At 49.4% G+C, this 17,133-nt stretch overlaps 5 protein-coding genes across 5 annotated transcripts; 4 read left to right on the forward strand and 1 right to left on the reverse strand.

The window, feature by feature from the left end:
• Nucleotides 1–1,204: 1,204 nt before the first annotated feature.
• On the reverse strand, nt 1,205–3,346 carry GGS25DRAFT_507515 (uncharacterized protein). Its single transcript, XM_049262393.1, has one exon. It carries the CDS (start codon nt 3,046–3,048, stop codon nt 1,432–1,434), a length of 1,617 nt encoding a protein of 538 aa, XP_049113158.1. The 5' UTR covers nt 3,049–3,346; the 3' UTR covers nt 1,205–1,431.
• A 491-nt stretch (nt 3,347–3,837) lies between these two features.
• On the forward strand, nt 3,838–5,874 carry GGS25DRAFT_453404 (mitochondrial carrier). The gene is made up of 2 exons (XM_049258865.1): nt 3,838–4,164; nt 4,284–5,874. Exons 1-2 carry the CDS (start codon nt 3,972–3,974, stop codon nt 5,435–5,437), a joined length of 1,347 nt encoding a protein of 448 aa, XP_049113159.1. The 5' UTR covers nt 3,838–3,971; the 3' UTR covers nt 5,438–5,874.
• Nucleotides 5,875–6,018: 144 nt separating this feature from the next.
• Nucleotides 6,019–8,123, forward strand: GGS25DRAFT_507518 (uracil-DNA glycosylase). Its single transcript, XM_049262394.1, has 3 exons — nt 6,019–6,167; nt 6,466–6,877; nt 6,969–8,123. The coding sequence occupies exons 2-3, from the start codon at nt 6,513–6,515 to the stop codon at nt 7,750–7,752; spliced, it is 1,149 nt and encodes a 382-aa protein (XP_049113160.1). The 5' UTR covers nt 6,019–6,167; nt 6,466–6,512; the 3' UTR covers nt 7,753–8,123.
• On the forward strand, nt 8,124–9,051 carry GGS25DRAFT_507521 (uncharacterized protein). Its single transcript, XM_049262395.1, has 2 exons — nt 8,124–8,499; nt 8,554–9,051. Exon 2 carries the CDS (start codon nt 8,789–8,791, stop codon nt 9,041–9,043), a length of 255 nt encoding a protein of 84 aa, XP_049113161.1. The 5' UTR covers nt 8,124–8,499; nt 8,554–8,788; the 3' UTR covers nt 9,044–9,051.
• Nucleotides 9,052–12,494: 3,443 nt separating this feature from the next.
• Nucleotides 12,495–16,475, forward strand: GGS25DRAFT_453539 (DUF1708-domain-containing protein). Its single transcript, XM_049258866.1, has 6 exons — nt 12,495–13,052; nt 13,114–13,256; nt 13,317–13,410; nt 13,483–13,711; nt 13,771–16,094; nt 16,149–16,475. The coding sequence occupies exons 1-6, from the start codon at nt 12,854–12,856 to the stop codon at nt 16,247–16,249; spliced, it is 3,090 nt and encodes a 1,029-aa protein (XP_049113162.1). The 5' UTR covers nt 12,495–12,853; the 3' UTR covers nt 16,250–16,475.
• Nucleotides 16,476–17,133: the final 658 nt, after the last annotated feature.

Below are 17,133 nucleotides of genomic sequence, written 5' to 3' on the forward strand. Positions count from 1 at the left end.
GCCTCGCCACATCACCCTATCCAGAAACCATTTTGCTAACATCATCCTCTATTTCCGTACAGAGGGTTATCGTCAGAGGTCTCACCGGTCACGCACTCGGCTACCTGCGTCGCAAGCAACATAAAAAAAGTCCATCATAACTCATAGCATCCTACGACTCAACTTCCTGGTTCCCGACAAGAGCCTTTGAAGCTCCTCGTTACTTCAGATTCCCGCTTTAGTTAAGCTGCGGCTTGTTTCCCGTCCATGTAAGTCCCCCTCCCCCTACTCAAGACTCTCTTCATCACCCAACCCTTTATCTCTTACCATACCCCCCTGTCTGACAATCTATATCTAGTCCAAGCACCCCTCCACCAAGTTCCTAACCCCCCCACCCCCGAGCCACCACGCTCTAGCAACCATGCAAGACCCCTGGGACATCGACTTCCGCGAGCGGCTCGCGGAGTTCCACAAGACCATGCAGGCGCCCAAGCTCACCGAGGAGCACGTGAAAGCCGCCGAGGAGTTCTCGAAGAAGCAGCAGGAGAAGCTGGACGCAGCCGTCCGTGCTTTGGCGATGCGCAGAAGCGAGAGCGCCGCCGCCGCCGCCGCTGCAGAGTCCTCCGACGAGCAGAAGGAGACCGAGGGCGGTGGTCCCGACTCCGACTCCGGCTCCCACTCTCCCGTCCCCCGCGACCGAGGTAAGGCCACCCTTCTCCTTCTCCTTCCCCCCTAGCTCTCCCCCTACCTAAGTTCTAACAAACAAACTCACCACAGACGCAGACGCAAGCTCTGAGGAGACCGAGGGCAACCCCTCCGACGAACCCGAACCCGAGGAACAGGAGGCGCACCCCTCAATATCAAGCGCCGAGGGCGACGCCTAATCGAGGCTGTCAGAAAAGAGCGCGAACGCGAACGCGTCCAGCGGCAGAATCTCCAGTCGGAGACAGACAGGGACTTGAGTCCCAGGAGCTACCGACAACACCTACCCTAGGTACCTAGGCTAGGTAGGATGAGAGTTATGTACGCCCTAGCTACCTAGATATTAGTTGCACTTCGGCAATGCCTCTTTCTTTCTTTGAAAGAAACCGAAGGAGGGAGAATCGAGGTCATTAGGTGCCTACCCTAGGTAGGTAAGTGCTTAGACAGATGGATAGGTAGTTAACAGACCGTGAAAAATACAATCAATAATTCCCGAAACCCCCTTGAGAGTAAATCATGGTGGTCGGATGAAGACTAACATGTAACGTAAAATAAAATATCCCTAAATGCTACCTGTTCATATCTCTATTCGATGATCTCGTGATTCATAACGCGTATTGTGCGTTTGTCTATTGCCATAACCCCAAGACCTCATCACCCCCTCAAACACAACATAGGGAGGCCATATCGGCCTCCCTCTCTCTTCTTCATCCATCAATCAACTTCCATACATCAACCCCCCTCTCCTCACTATTCGCCAGTAACACCATAACTCTTAACCCGACTAAAAAAGAACGGCTTATCATTCTTAAGCGAAAACTCCGCCCAGTCATCCGTCAACTTATTATAGCTCCAGAAGCCCTTCCACGCGAGCTTATTGATCTTCGCCACCGCAGCCTTTCCCGCGGCGCGGAACGTCAGCTCCATGCGGTACATGTACCTGGGCCCGACGGCGCCCTCAGTTTCGACATACAGGTCGCCTTCCATATCGGCGGGGCTTGCGTCCGGGTTATCGGAGGACGAGGACAGGCGCCAGCGGCCGGTGAGCGCGGAACTCATGACGGCTGAGGGGAGGTGCATGGACGCGTGTCCGCGGTGGAGGAGCAGGTTGTCCTTCGTCATGTGATGCACGACGTGCGCCGGCTCTTCGGTCGTGAGGAGACTGATGGCTGTGCCGTCGCGGAAGAGACGGAGGTAGCGGTAATATGTGACGATGTGCACGGGGCTATTCCAGGTCACCTGATGCGCTGAGGCTTGGCCGGAGCGGATATAGTTGACGGTGCTGATGTAGCACCCGTTGAAGCGTATCCTGGGTCGCCGACGGAACATCTTCTGCCAGGATGACGAATATAGGCTATGCCAAAGGATATCGGTGGTGGCTCGGCTTTCCTCTTGACGCCGCTGAGCTAGCTCGTCCATGGTAAAGACATCTTCGTCGGCAAGCTCCTGCGCTTCGTCGAGCGGCTCCCATTGGATGCCTCGCTGCCAGTGATACTGCATGCCACCAAACCCAAACTCAGTCCCTAGACAGATGCGCCGCCAGATTTGGTCTTCGGTAGCGACTAAGAAAGCTAACCGTTTGCAGACCTGGGCTAAACGGACAAAGTCGCCAACGTCCGCGATGGCTACATCGCGCAGAATGTGGATGAGAATTTCGTCGGGAAGTTCGGCCATGGGGCATGGAGGTGGTGGTACACCTTCACATTCAGGGGGCGCGCCCTCGATCTTGAGCTGGGAGAAGCTGAAGATAAGATCTGGTAAAGATAAAGTGGGGCCTTCTAGGGAGTGATGAGCGGTATTAGGAACCGTCACGGCCGCGTTGGACGGGTTAGCCTGGCCGGGTTTGTTCCATCGGCCCGGGAAGTGTTTGTTGCGATACGACTGATCGACATTATCATCCATCCGGAATGCCTTGCGATAGAGTTGTAGACTGTCGCCGAGCATCCCGGTAGCCTCCCTTTCCACTGCCTGTTCATAGATATCTAGGGCAGTTTCAGGCTCTTGCGGCCCCTTTTCTTTACTAGAGCTAGTCAAGACATCATGACGGCCTAGCTTGTGCTCCCCCGTAGTTTTGCTAGCGCCGGTATCCGGGTCATCGAAGGATGGTGCTTGATAGTATTCATCCTCGTCTTCCAACTGTTGAACAGTCTTGGAGGTAGACTTTCGGTGAGTAAATTCATTTCTTTTGAGAGGTTTGTTAGATGCTGAAGAGGACCCTGCTTGGTTTAAGGCCGGTCTTTGGTGTTGCTCTCGCGGTTGCTGATGTTGTGAGCTATCTGTATTTCTTGAACGAGCTGAAACTTCAGCTCGCCATTGTTCTCTAAAGTTTTCCAACTCAGATTGTATCTGTTGATCTGGTGGATTCATGGCGAGGGAAGTGAGACAAGCTGCCGGTGCATCAATTAAATTAAATTTACCTAGGTTAGGTTATAATTAAGTAGGTATGTTCTAAAGGTGATTAAAGCTGTATACTAGGCAGTATAAGAATGGTAAGACTGGCGAGAATGACGAATCGTGATAGGTAGAGGCTGGGGTTATGTACCATATTAATGATGGACGGATTGGCGTATAAGGATGAAGTTACTACATAGTATGCGTTGATTCCCCCGATAAAATACTACTATGGGATAGTTTGAGATCCCCATCCGTGGATGCATTATCTAAGGTTCGAAGGTTGGGGAGTTCAATGGGGACGGATCTACACTATCTTATCACCGACAAAAAGAGTCAGACCGTGGGGCTGGCTGCAGAAAGGCCGTTAAAGTGGATACAAATGACTACATTAACTATTTAGGGCTAGCTTAAGATGATCCGATTGGCTTTGACATCATGCATGAGATGACCTTAACCAGCTCGGTCTCGGCCTCAAACCGGCAAGCAAAATTATCTTAAAAAGTTTTAGCTTCAACAAATTTAATGACGCGGAACATTGAAGAAACCACAGTTGAATTATGTACGTAACTTGGAATACATACAGAGTATAGTTCAATGTTACTAACATTCTAGTCCTACATACTAACATACTTCATACTTACCTAACCTAGGTCCTAGGCAGTTCAGAGTTCAACGTTCTACACTATTCTTTTTTTGCCTCCTCAAGTTAATAATTCCCCCCCCTCAAACTTTACTCACCTGGAATGAACACAACATTATTCATTCTTTTCACCACTTATTCCCATTACTTCTCCGCTTGACTTATACAACCCCTCCTCCCATTTTGTAAATCGCATCGTGCTGTCATACAACGCGCCCCCGGGACAACCGGGCCTAGCGCACTCACAACAAGCATCATGTCATCCACCCATAGCTTCAGTGGTCACAATCACGACCGATTAGGAGAGCGCGCAGGCGAAGACGCCTTTGCTGGCCAGACGATGGTTTCATCCCAAGATGATTCAAACAATCCCAACGACAGCATGCATATTTCAGCTGGCCAGATGATGCTCTCTGCTATCTCCGGGAGTCTTCTGACTTCGCTACTAGGTAAGCTTAGTTTTCTGTCTCTTCGCCTCTTCCTCTCCTCACTCAGTTTATTGATATACGTAAATATAATGAAATATAATATAAATAATAAGAAAATATACTAACGCCATATGATGCAGTCACCCCGCTTGATGTTGTTCGTGTCCGATTGCAATCCCAAGGTTCGTCGCAACCAGCCGCAAATTTCCAGAAACTTGCTATTTCGTCACCCAATGCTTTTCGACCTTCGAACCTCGGTGTTACAGCTTGCTGTCGAGAGGTGTTCTTTATGAATAACATTGCCGAAGTCTGCATCGCCGGTCCTATCGGAAGAGCAACTGCCGGATCTGCAGAATGCGCCGCGGAGGAAGTACAGAAAAGAAGGTTCAACTCTACCTTTGACGGTATGAGGAAGATTGCCCGCCACGAGGGCTTCACGACATTATGGAGGGGTCTTTCGCCAACCCTAGTCATGGCCGTCCCGGCCAACATCATTTATTTCACTGGGTACGAATGGCTACGATACAATCAAGCGAGCCCCGTCGCAAAGATTGCCAAGGACGAATACGCTCCTCTGATAGCAGGCACAATGGCGCGAATACTCGCCGCAGCTACCGTCAGCCCCATCGAACTTTTCCGAACCCGACTACAAGCTTCTCCCGGCTCAACTACGACGGGCCATCTCGCAAATACGTTCAAGGGTATCCGAGAAATGGTGGCCGAGAACGGTTACCGTTCTCTGTGGAGAGGGTTGACCCTGATGCTCTGGCGTGATGTTCCCTTCTCCGGAATGTATTGGTGGGGCTACGAGGCGATTAGAGGTAAACTAACCGATATGCGAGAAGAACGCCATGGCCGTTCTTTGACCCGAGAGCTCGACGGACCGAAATCTCGCGCCAGGTCACGGTCTCAGAGCAACGAGGGTCATGCGGCGACTTTTATGGACAGTTTTACGGCAGGCGCACTTTCTGGCGCTTTCGCTTCCATGGTGACCATGCCGTTTGACGTTGGCAAAACCCGCAGACAAGTGTTCCGAGATGCATCCAACAAGGCCTTACCTAGCGCCGGAGGGGTTTCAGCACCGGAGGGACAGTCGATGATGCGTCTACTAGGGCACATATACTCTACCGAAGGCATTGCGGGGCTTTGGAAAGGGTGGCTCCCGCGCATGCTCAAAGTGGCACCATCTTGCGCCATCATGATCAGTAGCTACGAAGTCGGCAAGAGGGTCTTCAGGAGCATCAACGAACGGAAAGCCAGTAAACAGCGTGAACATCCTACCGATGAACCTTGATGTGTAACACCACTTTCTCCACTCCGTTTATGATTTCTTTTTCCTTTTTCGGGGGGTTTTCATTTTTGCATTAGCAGGCGTTGTTTCGAGAGCCATGATGATACCTTACTTAGAGGCCGATGGAACCGGAAAATCCCCAATAGGAAAGTTCGATTGGTTTTGATCATGGCGATGATGAATTACATCAGAAGAAGACTAGAGACGATAATTGCATAGACCGGATTTGGGTTGGCCCCCTTTCTTTAATGATGGTTTGTGTATAATAGTTACGATACGATACGATGCGGGAAAGGCAAACGGAGATAAAAAAAGGAAAAGGAAAAGGACGAGATCCCTACACATACACTACACCAAACCCTAGACAGAAAAAAGATCAAATCTCAATCAATGCAGGGTACATAGTGTAATAATGTCAATATGACGATACTTTACTGTAATTCCGACGATCGGTATGAAAGCTGTGTATTTGAATAGTTATGTGGCTATGCGACTAAATGTGATAATTGATATGTGACATACGGAGTAACTAGTAACTAGTAACTTACATAGTACTCCAGGCTGTTAGCTGAGGCTGCTGAACATGCATGGCACAAGCCACTTTACGCGAACCGAGCTTCGCGTTTTAACGGGGGGGTAGGGGCAGTTCAGCTCCCCTATGATTTTTTATCTTTTTCGCGTCGAGAAACGCGTCAAGAAGTTAGACCTGGGGTAGTTCAACTTTTAGTTATATGTAAGTAACTACTCGTACTCGGGCACTTTAGAACCATTCTATCTCATCTCACTCACTCTCGTCTTATATGGAATTTAATTGACTTAAATACTCGACACAATCCCTTTTTTTTTTTTTTTCAATTAATACATACGCTACTTATAGGTAGTTAATTGTAACCAAAACCAACAATTACATCTACATTCACAAGCCATAAAATAAAACACCTTCACACTGCCGTCCCTACGTCATCCAAGACACCTTCCATCTTGGGATTGTGTAGGACGAGTACTACTACTAACTCGACATCGCACTCAAGCAGCACAAATACTACCTCTCCCTTACCAATCCCCATCCCGCGCCACCATGTCCTCATCCCTCAAGCGCAAGAGCAACGGGGGTCCCCTCTCCTCACCCGACTCCAGCAAGAAGCCCAAGGTGAACGCGAGCATAACCTCGTTCTTCGGGGCTCCCGCCTCCTCTCCCACCTCCGCCAAGACTGGAACACCCGCATCGCCGCTCAAGTTCAACAAGGAGAAATGGGTCGCGGGCCTGACGCTGGAGCAGAAGCGGCACCTGCAGCTGGAGATCCAGACGCTGGACCCGAGCTGGCTGGCGCACCTGAAGGACGAGATCACGACCCCCGAGTTCATCGAGCTCAAGAAGTTCCTCGAGGCTGAGGTGAAGAGCGGACAGAAGGTGTTCCCGCCGAGAGAGGATGTGTATTCCTGGTATGTCTTTCCCCTCCCGCCCCTGTTTAGTCATATTCGCAAAGACTATTATTATAAAAAGCCATATAGCTAATATGTCTGTCTGCGCCAGGTCCCGGCACACCCCCTTCCACACCGTCAAAGCCGTCATCATCGGGCAAGACCCGTACCACAACTTCAACCAAGCGCACGGCCTCGCCTTCTCCGTCCGCCCGCCCACCAAGGCGCCCCCCTCCCTCAAGAACATGTACATCGCGCTCAAGAACGACTACCCCGCCTTCACCCCGCCCCCCAACAACGGGGGGCTGCTGACCCCCTGGGCCGAGCGCGGCGTGCTCATGCTGAACACGTGCCTGACCGTGCGCGCCCACAACGCCAACTCGCACGCGAACAAGGGCTGGGAGCGCTTCACGCAAAAGGTCATCGACACCGTCGCCGCCAAGCGCACGCGGGGTGTCGTGTTTCTCGCCTGGGGCGCCCCCGCCGCCAAGCGCGTTGCCAAGGTCGACACGAACCGCCACATCGTCCTCAAGAGCCCCCACCCGAGCCCCCTGAGCGCGTCCAGGGGCTTCTTCGACTGCGGACACTTCAAGAAGACGAACGAGTGGCTCGCGGCGAGGTATGGTGAGGAGGGCGTCATTGATTGGGATCTTAGTCCTAGTAGTGCGAAGAAGGAGGCGGAGAAGAAGGTAGAGGAGAAGAAAGAGGAAGAGGAAAAGAAGGAGAAGGAGGAGGAAGAGGAGGAACCGGTGCCGGTTGTGGCTGTAGGCGAAGTGAGTGCCGAGAAGAAAGGCAAGGAGGAGGAGAGTAAGGCGTTACAGGCGGAGGGCGAGGAGGGGAAGGTAGAGGGGGCGGAAGATACGGAGGAGGAGGAGGAGGATGCCGAGTCCAAGTGAGTGTAGTCGGGCTACATAAAGGACTAATAACAGGGAAGGATATGAAAGGGAAAAAGGGAACGGGATATCTCGTCTAAGTCGTGTTAGAGGTTTCGGCGTTCTACGGATCTGTGTATGCTGTCGCGTGCTTGTTTGTCTATATAGTAGCTAGATGGGTATGTATATACTTACCTACCTACCTACCTACCTACCTACCTACCTAGTAAAAATTTGTAAAGTCAACCCGGAGTTCCTGCGAGTGAGTCTATTTAGATAAAGTGCTGAATCTGGATTTAGAGATCCCTATGAGTCGCAACGTTTGTGCTGCTGCTGCTGCTGATTTGCTGCCTGCCTACTTCAGCCACGGCTATTCGAGATACGACACTAGGTAGTATGCGATGCGTCAAGAATGGCCAATATATCATTCATTCCCAGTCTGTAGAGGGAGCTGTACAGAGGCACATCGGTCCAATGTGAAATATATCCATAGATACATATGTGACCTACCTATCTACCCTCTGCTACCTACATAATACCATAGTAGCATGCCATTTAGAGTGGGGATGAAGCGGATCGCGTCATGAAATGATGATGCTGTAAGGATCCAGCAAACCGATAAATAGGTTAGTAGGTGCCTACTTGGCATGGGAACTCTCCCAACGATATCACTCAATATGTATGTAGATCTGCGATCGCTGGGTCCTACGTGCATACATACTTACATATGTAGGGACATAGTGATCTGGGTCTTTCAAAAAGGGCAGTCCAGTATGTAGAACGCATACATACCTTGTAACTGAACTGAACTAATAGATAGATTAGGCATATTTACTAGCAGCAAATCTGGCAGATACATATTAATATGAGATCGGAACCAAGATATAGCAGCAATTGAAGGTCACGACATAACGTAACTAACGGCTTGGCGCATAAGAATGATCCGCGAGGTTGTGTCGCTGCGTTGCTTCAAGTTCGAACGAACCGATTATGCCGGGTTTTGCAAGGCTCTCCTCTATATGTACAAAGTCATCGTCCGGGTTCATTCGATCGATTACACATGACAAGCCTGTTGCCGATGCTGATGTTGATGTTGGTGCTGGTGCTGGTGGGTGCTGTTGGAGGAGGAGGGGAGAGCTGTCTCGGAAGCCGGAAATGGGGACGATCTAGTCGCCCCACCACACACCGTTACATGCCGTTGTCGTATTACGCGGGGGGTGGATATTATTTCATTTATAATCGTCTTGTATTTCCAGAGGATTATTGCCAACGCAACCGGGGAAAACTGGCGAGTGAATGCAAGAGCCTTCTTTGAAAAGACCACTGGCTGGTGGTTATTATTTGACGGATATTCATATTCAAATAGACTCCTGCGAATATTTGCGAATATTAGTACTTAGTCCGGCTTGTCAAGTGAAATGAAACATGAGTAGTCGTGCCAGGGTGATCGTGGCTGCAGATAATAAGTAGTTCAAAGATAACTGCGCATTTGGGGGAGGGATCCTTACACAGGACGCTAGTTATGCAGGTCCGTTAGTCCCCTGAATGCTAAGATGCAAAGTGAGCCACACGGCCGCACGCCATCCTCCTAACCTTGTCAAGATGTATGTATGATAATGTAGGTGTGTAGGTCCACTATAGGAATATTTGTATGTATCACCTTCAGGTATGTACATAATACATAATAATACATATGATGTACATATGAGGTTCAATCTTGGCCATGATCTCGACGAGTACAACTTGGGTTAGTGATGTGTTCTAGACTTGAAAGGGTTCAAGTAAGCTCGATGTTCCAATCTCTGGAGGCTCAAGTTCTTCGCTATCCTGGCACTTGCAAGGATAGATGATTTGGGGGAAGAAGACGGAAGATAAATAGTATTCGATTAGTGCCTTTTAGTGGAATGAGGTTCGTTGGACCACATTGGAGCTGCCATTGGATGGATGCATTAAAAGTCGCGATAAGTGCAGACACGTCGCAAAAAGGCCCGGGGGCGCCAATAAAAGCAATGGTGCTGCACCAATGGATCGCGGATTTTTCCTATCCAAATCAGGCTTTCTCCTTGTCTGTGACCTCATAACAGTTGCCAACTCATCTGAACCCCAACCTATACAAAAGTGACTGGTCGAACCGGGCCCATTGGTTTTCGTGAAATAATTGGCTTCGAGGTCCGAAAGATGAGTTGTGCTTATGCAGGTTCGACGCCCTCAGGATGATGGGTAGAATAAAGGGGGGAAAGGTGCGCCAATGATATTATTGCCTTGGCATTTGACCGTTGCTAGATCATTTTATCTCTGTAATCCTACTACGTAGGTAGGAAGACTTTTTTTTAAAAGGAATGAAAATCGAATTGCGTATCTCAACGGGCGTTGTTGAAGCGAGGTTTTCTCTCGTTACCAAACACATATTGGTTCTGGTTGTTTCAACGTGAACTGTTGCACAGCACAAAGACGGCTACAGGCAGGCCTAGATCCAGATTGAATGCGCCGCCAAACGGCCAAGTAAGGGGACCAAGTAACGTGCGTTGGATGAATCCGGAAGATGGTAACATCTGAGGTAGTACTCTTGGTACAGAATAGCCGATAGTGCTCCGATAATGGTCAACCCCGTCTTTCCAAATCTCGCGCTGCAGAAAATGAGTTGAGCTGCAGCGCGTCGATGCTGACTCGGTCAGCATTCCATCCTGGGACCGGGCTGTAATATATGCAGGAGACGCCCCACATAAAAATTGAAGCTATCGTCAAGTCGTCAAGTCCAGTTCAATGTAATAGGTGCTGGCTGTTTGAGGCTGTCTGAGCTGATTCCTACCTACATATGTAGGTAAAACATGTGTAGGTAAATAGGTACATCGTAGTTAGTAGTTAGTAGTTAGTCATACATGGTATTGCATAACACGAAGCTGAATAGGCAATCAATTTACCAGTATGTATGTAACTTCAAATTCAATGTTGGTAGTGGGACCCAGTCGAAATCATCAAGTCTTGGTGGTTGTTGTTTTCGTACTAATCTAGTGAGAAAGCAAACAAATGTAGAAACTCGTAGACGAAAAGAAGTAACAGTAGCAGGCTGGTTAGTGTAGGTAAGAGGTGGAACACCATCGTATTTAACAATGCGCACATACGTAGTACGTACAGTCCTTTGTGTACCGTAGCTACTGTCCGGTGGGATTCACGAGTTTTCAGATGCAAGTGAGTAATGCCGACTACTTCGTACATACATATGATAACTAATTACATGTAATGAGGGTGCTGGGCATATTCAATGCATGTGTTGTAATGTGTAAGTTCACATGTTGTATTTGGTACATTGATGGGGTTAAAGCAATGAGAAGATTGGATTGGTCTAATTTGAGATTCGGGTTCTCACATTGACGAATGACGATGGCTCCTGCCTAGGGTTTCTAAAGTGTAGCACTTTTCGGAATAGTGCTGAATAGTGTAAAGTGCTGTTTAAAACAGCACTTTACACTTTACACTTTTCCCCACTTTTCCCAAAACATTACTAGTGTACTACCGTTACTATCACCACAATAACTTACACTCAAGCTTCAATCCAATGATTGAATCCATAATGCTTAGGGGATATAATACCAAGCTTGCTGTCGCTACGATATTACGAATTACTTTCTGACTATCACGATATGCCTCTTAGAGACACGCGAAAAGGCTCAAACCTAGAATAATATTACGGCTACAAAAAAGCAAAAAATCAAGTTTGATACAATATTCAACCAAGATATTTATCAGGAATTAACTGAATTCATATCTGAAATATGGGTCCCAAATCACAAATATATGGGTCCGGAATATTTCCGGCCCGAAAAGTGCTACACTGATCTGAAAAGTGCAGGTTTAGAACTGTTTAGAACTGTTTAGTGCACTTTTGCACTTGTGCAATCCGAAACCCTACTCCTGCCTGACACAGAATAACCTTGGAAGAAGAACGATTTCGCAAATGCCCTGGGGAGGGTCATCGCCTTCCCGTCCTGCAATTAAATTAGAGTTGGTCTAACCAAAATCCCTGAGGTGCATTGACCATTTCAGCCAATGCGCTGCCGCTTCACCTTCTCCAGTCCAGCAACCAAGACAGCAAGATAGCCAATCCCAGCTCATGGTCTTAGCGGCATCTTGCCTGGCAGACCTGGGCCACCTGGCAGCCCTGGCCAGGTTTAGGGTAGCTAGCACTGAAAAGGAACTAAAACAATCTCCCCTTACAGTGCTATGCCCAATATGGGTAGTATATGGGTAGCACAGGTAGGTGTGCTTAGGTCCATTTAACAAGAGCTTGGATGTGCGCGTAGGGTGTAGGCAGGTATTGGGGTATTGGTTAATATGATAGTACTAGGTATGATAGTATTGGTAGTTATTGGGGGGGAAGCTACGAAGCGTGCAGGTGAACTTCCTTGAACCTGCCTACATGGTAGGTACTATGTAGGCAGTACCTCTATCGTTCATCCTCGTCGAACTTTGGACCGCCCCTTTTAATCTAGTACCTACTTTTTTTTTTTCCCTTTGGGCTTCTGGGCTTTTGCGACTTGAAGTCTTTGAAGTTTTCGAACCTTCCCAAGGCCTGCATCTTGATACCCTTCGTTTTTATTGCTTCGCGCATATTCCGTGAAGACTTCACTTCTAAACCGTTTGATCCTTTCGTTTCCGGTTCTCCTGCTTTTTTTTTCTCTTCTTATCCTTTCTTCTTATTGAAGGAGGCGCGCCGCCTCTTATTGAATCCCACCTTTTTTTTCTTCTCTCGCGTGTCAACCAGTCACTACTAGTTGATTTTTCTGACCGGCAGAGAGAACATTGATCTCAAATCAGAGATATCAGAGCTGGTTCGAACAAGTCAAATCTCTGTTAGCAATACACACCACCACATACTACATACCACCTACCAAACCTCATTTGATATTATTACCACTTGATACCCAACCCCCACTCTATCGGCGCAACGTGAACACGTCTTCACCCCAAACGTCTTATACGTCAGTGCGTTACCAACTTTTAACGGTACAGCCGAAACAACTATTCAGTCGTCTCAACTTCAATCATTTGACCTCGATTTCCTTGAATTTGTCCCCGGTGACATTACATTGCCATCTTGAGACTGACTCGGAAACTACCAATCAACATGCCGAGCCTCTTTTCTCGAATACGGGGTAAAGATGGCCCTTCGAAGCTCAAGTCTAAGAAGAATGCTCAATACGACGACGATGCGCATCAATTATCTAATAAACCGCGCTGGGATGATGCATATACACGAACGTCAGTAGAACCAGAAGAAATCCAAGAGCTAGTGAGCCGTTGCACAGAGGAGCTCAAAGCTAGAGGTAAGAATAGGGTATCCCTCCCGCCTTTACTTAACTGGACTAATTGGATGGCCTCCCATAGCTCTCGATCTCCCCTTTCTCCTCTTGCCATTCCGCCCGACTTCTAATCCCAGCGGCGTACGCACTTTTATTCGTCATTTCTTCGATAATGAGAGTTTGCGTGGTGAGCTCCTTTTGCAGGAGCTGCGGATGACGGAGCCAATGGTACGTCTTACGAGACCCAAATGCGCTAGTCAACCAGTTTCTGATTAACATATTATTTAGGTCATCGTTGGTGTTCTGAAATGGTGCTGGAGTAGACTGCCAGGCGGTCTTGTAGGTTGGGATGCCTACGAGCTGTTCAAGGTGGGAGAGCAAGGTATGTGCTACCACCCTTTTCTTAATTAATAGGAATGTGAGATTGTATGCTAATCTAAAATTATTGGCGTAGACTCAAGCATGGCCCGAGATTCATTCTCGACTTTTGTTCCACTCAGTGTCGAAAACCAGGCGCGTTCTCATATAATCTTTGATTACTTTGATTTACTCTCGGCCATTGCAGCTCACGGCAAGTCAAATGGCTTCGGAGGACGGAAGCTATCTCGTATGGCAGCCTGGTGGGCTTTCGAACATAAGGATACTGGCAATGGCTTTGAGGGGGGGTATAAATCTTGGCTGAGGTTCGCAATCATTCCATGAAGTCGGTTCGTCTGTGTCGGTTTGCTAATGTACCCCCTAGTGCTGCGGATGCCGCGAGCCATCTGTTCTTTGCTTATCTGAGATCCCTATCTCCCCAGCAAGCTCGTGCAGGTTACTCCATGCTGCCCATGTCCCTGCAGAAGTTGCTGCAGGAAACCGAGTACCCCCCGCAAACCCCGACACTGCTGATGTCGTCAACGTATAAGGTCGTTATGATTGTTGACACCGTGTCGCCAACGCCGTTCGCGCTCTTGCGCCGAGCTAACCACTTCCAATATCGTGACGACGACCAAGCGCTTCGAGATTTTTCCGAATACGAGGATCCTGTGACTGCCTTGACTGAGGAGTGTCGCAGAGTTCTTAAGGCGATCTCTCTTGCGAACCAGTCTCAAGTGTCCAGCTCAAAGCATTCCACAAGCCTTCGAGATGCTTCGTGGTCACGATTCGAGGATATTGGCTTTGGAGACACCTTGGAAGAGGAGGAAGATGAAGACACTGTCAAGATTACCCAACTTCGAAATCCCCGTGGGCTACGAACAACGCCTGCATCGGGTGGAGGTCTCGGAAGACCCACCACGCCCTCATGGGCAGACTTCCTCTCGTCTGGCTTTATTGATGACGCGCCCAATGGTCCCTCGAACCTCCTGCTGCCACCGGATAAGATTCTCCCACCCATCGAGACAGCCGTTAGACAACGAAGCTCACAATCGCATCGTCCACGATTAGAGAGTGATCGCCACCTAGAACCTGGCGAATTAGCTAGTATCTCCCGATTTGATCTCGACGAAGCATTCTGGTGGGTGTGGATGAGCAGCTTAGCTCCCGAGGAGACCGCAGAACGTAAATCTGCGTTTGGCAGATGTGCTATTATCGAGACGCTAATCCGACAAGGTCGATGGCTTATAATGGAGGAGATGGTGAAGGGCGCTGCTCCCGAGCCTGATGCTGGAGCTTATATTGCAGAGAAGAAGGGCTTTTTTAGCTGGACGAGACGCGGCAGGGGTGTGTCTCGCAGTAAATCGGTCGCTAAACCGAATAGCAACAAGAATGACCGTCTGAACACTGGCGCTGCTGCTACCATTGGCTCCGGAATAAGCAAGACTAGCATCGGACCAGACCAACAAGCTAAGATCCAAGCAGCTGCACAAAAGCTTCAGGCCAAACAGCTCCAAGAACAACAAATGGGGCATAAGGTAGAGCGGCGCGGTCGGACGGATGCCGAGGTGTTGAGAGAGAAGACTAACAGTATCCTCACACTACAGCCCGCTGTTGTCAATGCAGCTTCGCCGGCTATGAAGTGGGCAAACAAGTATGACAAGGATGCTATTCGTGAAGCATATCTCGGCAACGCCTTTGCTGGTCGAGGCGTTTCCCAAACATCATTACCAGCACCCGACCTTTTTGGGTCGAGCGGGCTCACAGCAAATGGTAGCAGCCTCAAGCGGGAAGCTTCATTGCGTGCTCCCTCCCCAGCACCCGAGCCTGAGCAGAAGTCCCCACCGGCGCAGTCTCCCGCTTCTGCTTCCAGTCCGGCCCCAGTTCCAGAGAAAACCCTCAAGGCGCCGCAACAGATTCATCCCGCGGAACGATTGGAGCCCACGGGCCGGGACTCACCCTTGCCTCCCCCCCCACGTGAGGAGGACAGCTTCGAAGTGGTCCGTGAAAATATGCTGTCCCCCGAGCCAACTAGCCCGGATAACAAAAAGTCAAAGAAACTTCACAAGGACGAGAAGAAAACCGGGTCTAGCGGGTTCAGGAAGTTGTTTGGCCGAAACAAGCACAGGCACTCTAAGCTACCCGAGAATGCTGCCGTTGATGTGAACAACATGTTGCAGGCAGAATCGCCCCAATCGGCAGCACGAGGCCCTTCTCCAGCGACAGTGCGAGAGGAGCCGCAGCACGCTTCACCAGGTTCCGACGCCGGCCTCGGGGCCCCCACTGAACGCTCAGAGGATAGAACCCCGACGCAAACACCAGTGACACCCGCGCCTTCGAGACCGGCATACGACCCCTCCGTCGACGACAATCTGTCCCGCGTCGACACCGCAGAAGCCACCGAGGCTCACCAAGAATTCTCACGCTTCGACCAGGGGCCACTTCTAGAACAGCCTGCCTATATCCCTGACGAGGATCAGAGCGTAGACTCTGCCGCACCGCCACCAATCGCCAGACAACGCAGCCGTCAGCCGCCTGTTGATCCAGAGGATGATGAGGGTGCGCCGTCACCAAGCGTTCCCATGCAGGATAGGTGGGCGGCCATTAGAAAGAATGCGGCCGAACGCGCTTCGCGACAGAGTGAGGAACAGAGTCGGGGTGCCTATAGCAAGACAACAGATGGTGACGATGATACCAGTGGCGAAGAGAGTAAGCAATACAACGCCAACTATGCATAATAAGATGATGACTAACCCTTGACAGCTATCGAATCCCGCGTAGCCCGGATCAAGGCTCGCGTTGCCGAGTTGACGGGTAACATGGAGGGCACTACTGGACCCGGAACTCCTCCTAGCCGCCGCTAGGGGCGGTGTTTTGAATGACGTACTTGGCTACGATAGAAGACGAATATCCTTATTACGCACTCGCCCACATGACGTCGTCCAGAGTTATCTAGGGCTCATTGGTCCCGTCGGGTCCAGAAGTATTGGGGACAACAACTACCCAATGCTCGTTAGTTTGCCTCGCTTTTGTGTCCATTTTCTTTTCTTCTTTCCATGATACCACTAGAGCATACCCGTCTCACGTTTCTTTCGTGACTAGAACCAAAAAAATGGAATCTGGTCTATTAATTTGATATTTTGGCGTCTGATATCAATAACTACCCCTACCCCGTTTGAATTTAGCAGGACAGCAACTCGGTCTATTATCAACAACAGCTTGAAGGCAACAGTAACCCTGATAGGTAGAGGCATAGCTTACCTACTTAGCTATATGCCGGCTTCTGGGTCACTGCAATGCCAGCACCAAAAAAATTTACGAAGCCTTGCAGCAAACTAATCCGTCTCGATTGTTTCTGGGTTTCCGAGCTGGAGAGTAATGAGTGAATACGATGAGGGGGTGGGTGTGCCCATCCGTGAGAAAGGGAAGATGATAAGAGCTTGGAAGATACCTATGCACGTTGAGACGAAGTGCAGTTGCGTCGTCGTTATCGTTGTGTTTTTTTTTCATTGATTTCTTCGATGGGGAATCTTTTTTGGCACCTGGATTTTCAGTAGTATGGCCGTAAGTTTTCACTGGCAGAATATTTCTCTCCAGATAAAAGCAAAAGCACTCGAAGGGCCACCAATGAGCATCTGCTCGATCGGGAGCTGGGCGCGAGTTTCAAATGCGACTTCTGGTAGATACGAGTCATCTCAATCGAATTATTTCGTTGCAATGTTGTGCGGAGTTTTTCATCCCGTGAAGT

Source organism: Hypoxylon fragiforme (assembly GCF_022984875.1).
Source record: "Hypoxylon fragiforme strain CBS 206.31 chromosome Unknown GGS25scaffold_9, whole genome shotgun sequence".
Taxonomy (NCBI): Eukaryota; Fungi; Ascomycota; class Sordariomycetes; order Xylariales; family Hypoxylaceae; genus Hypoxylon; species Hypoxylon fragiforme.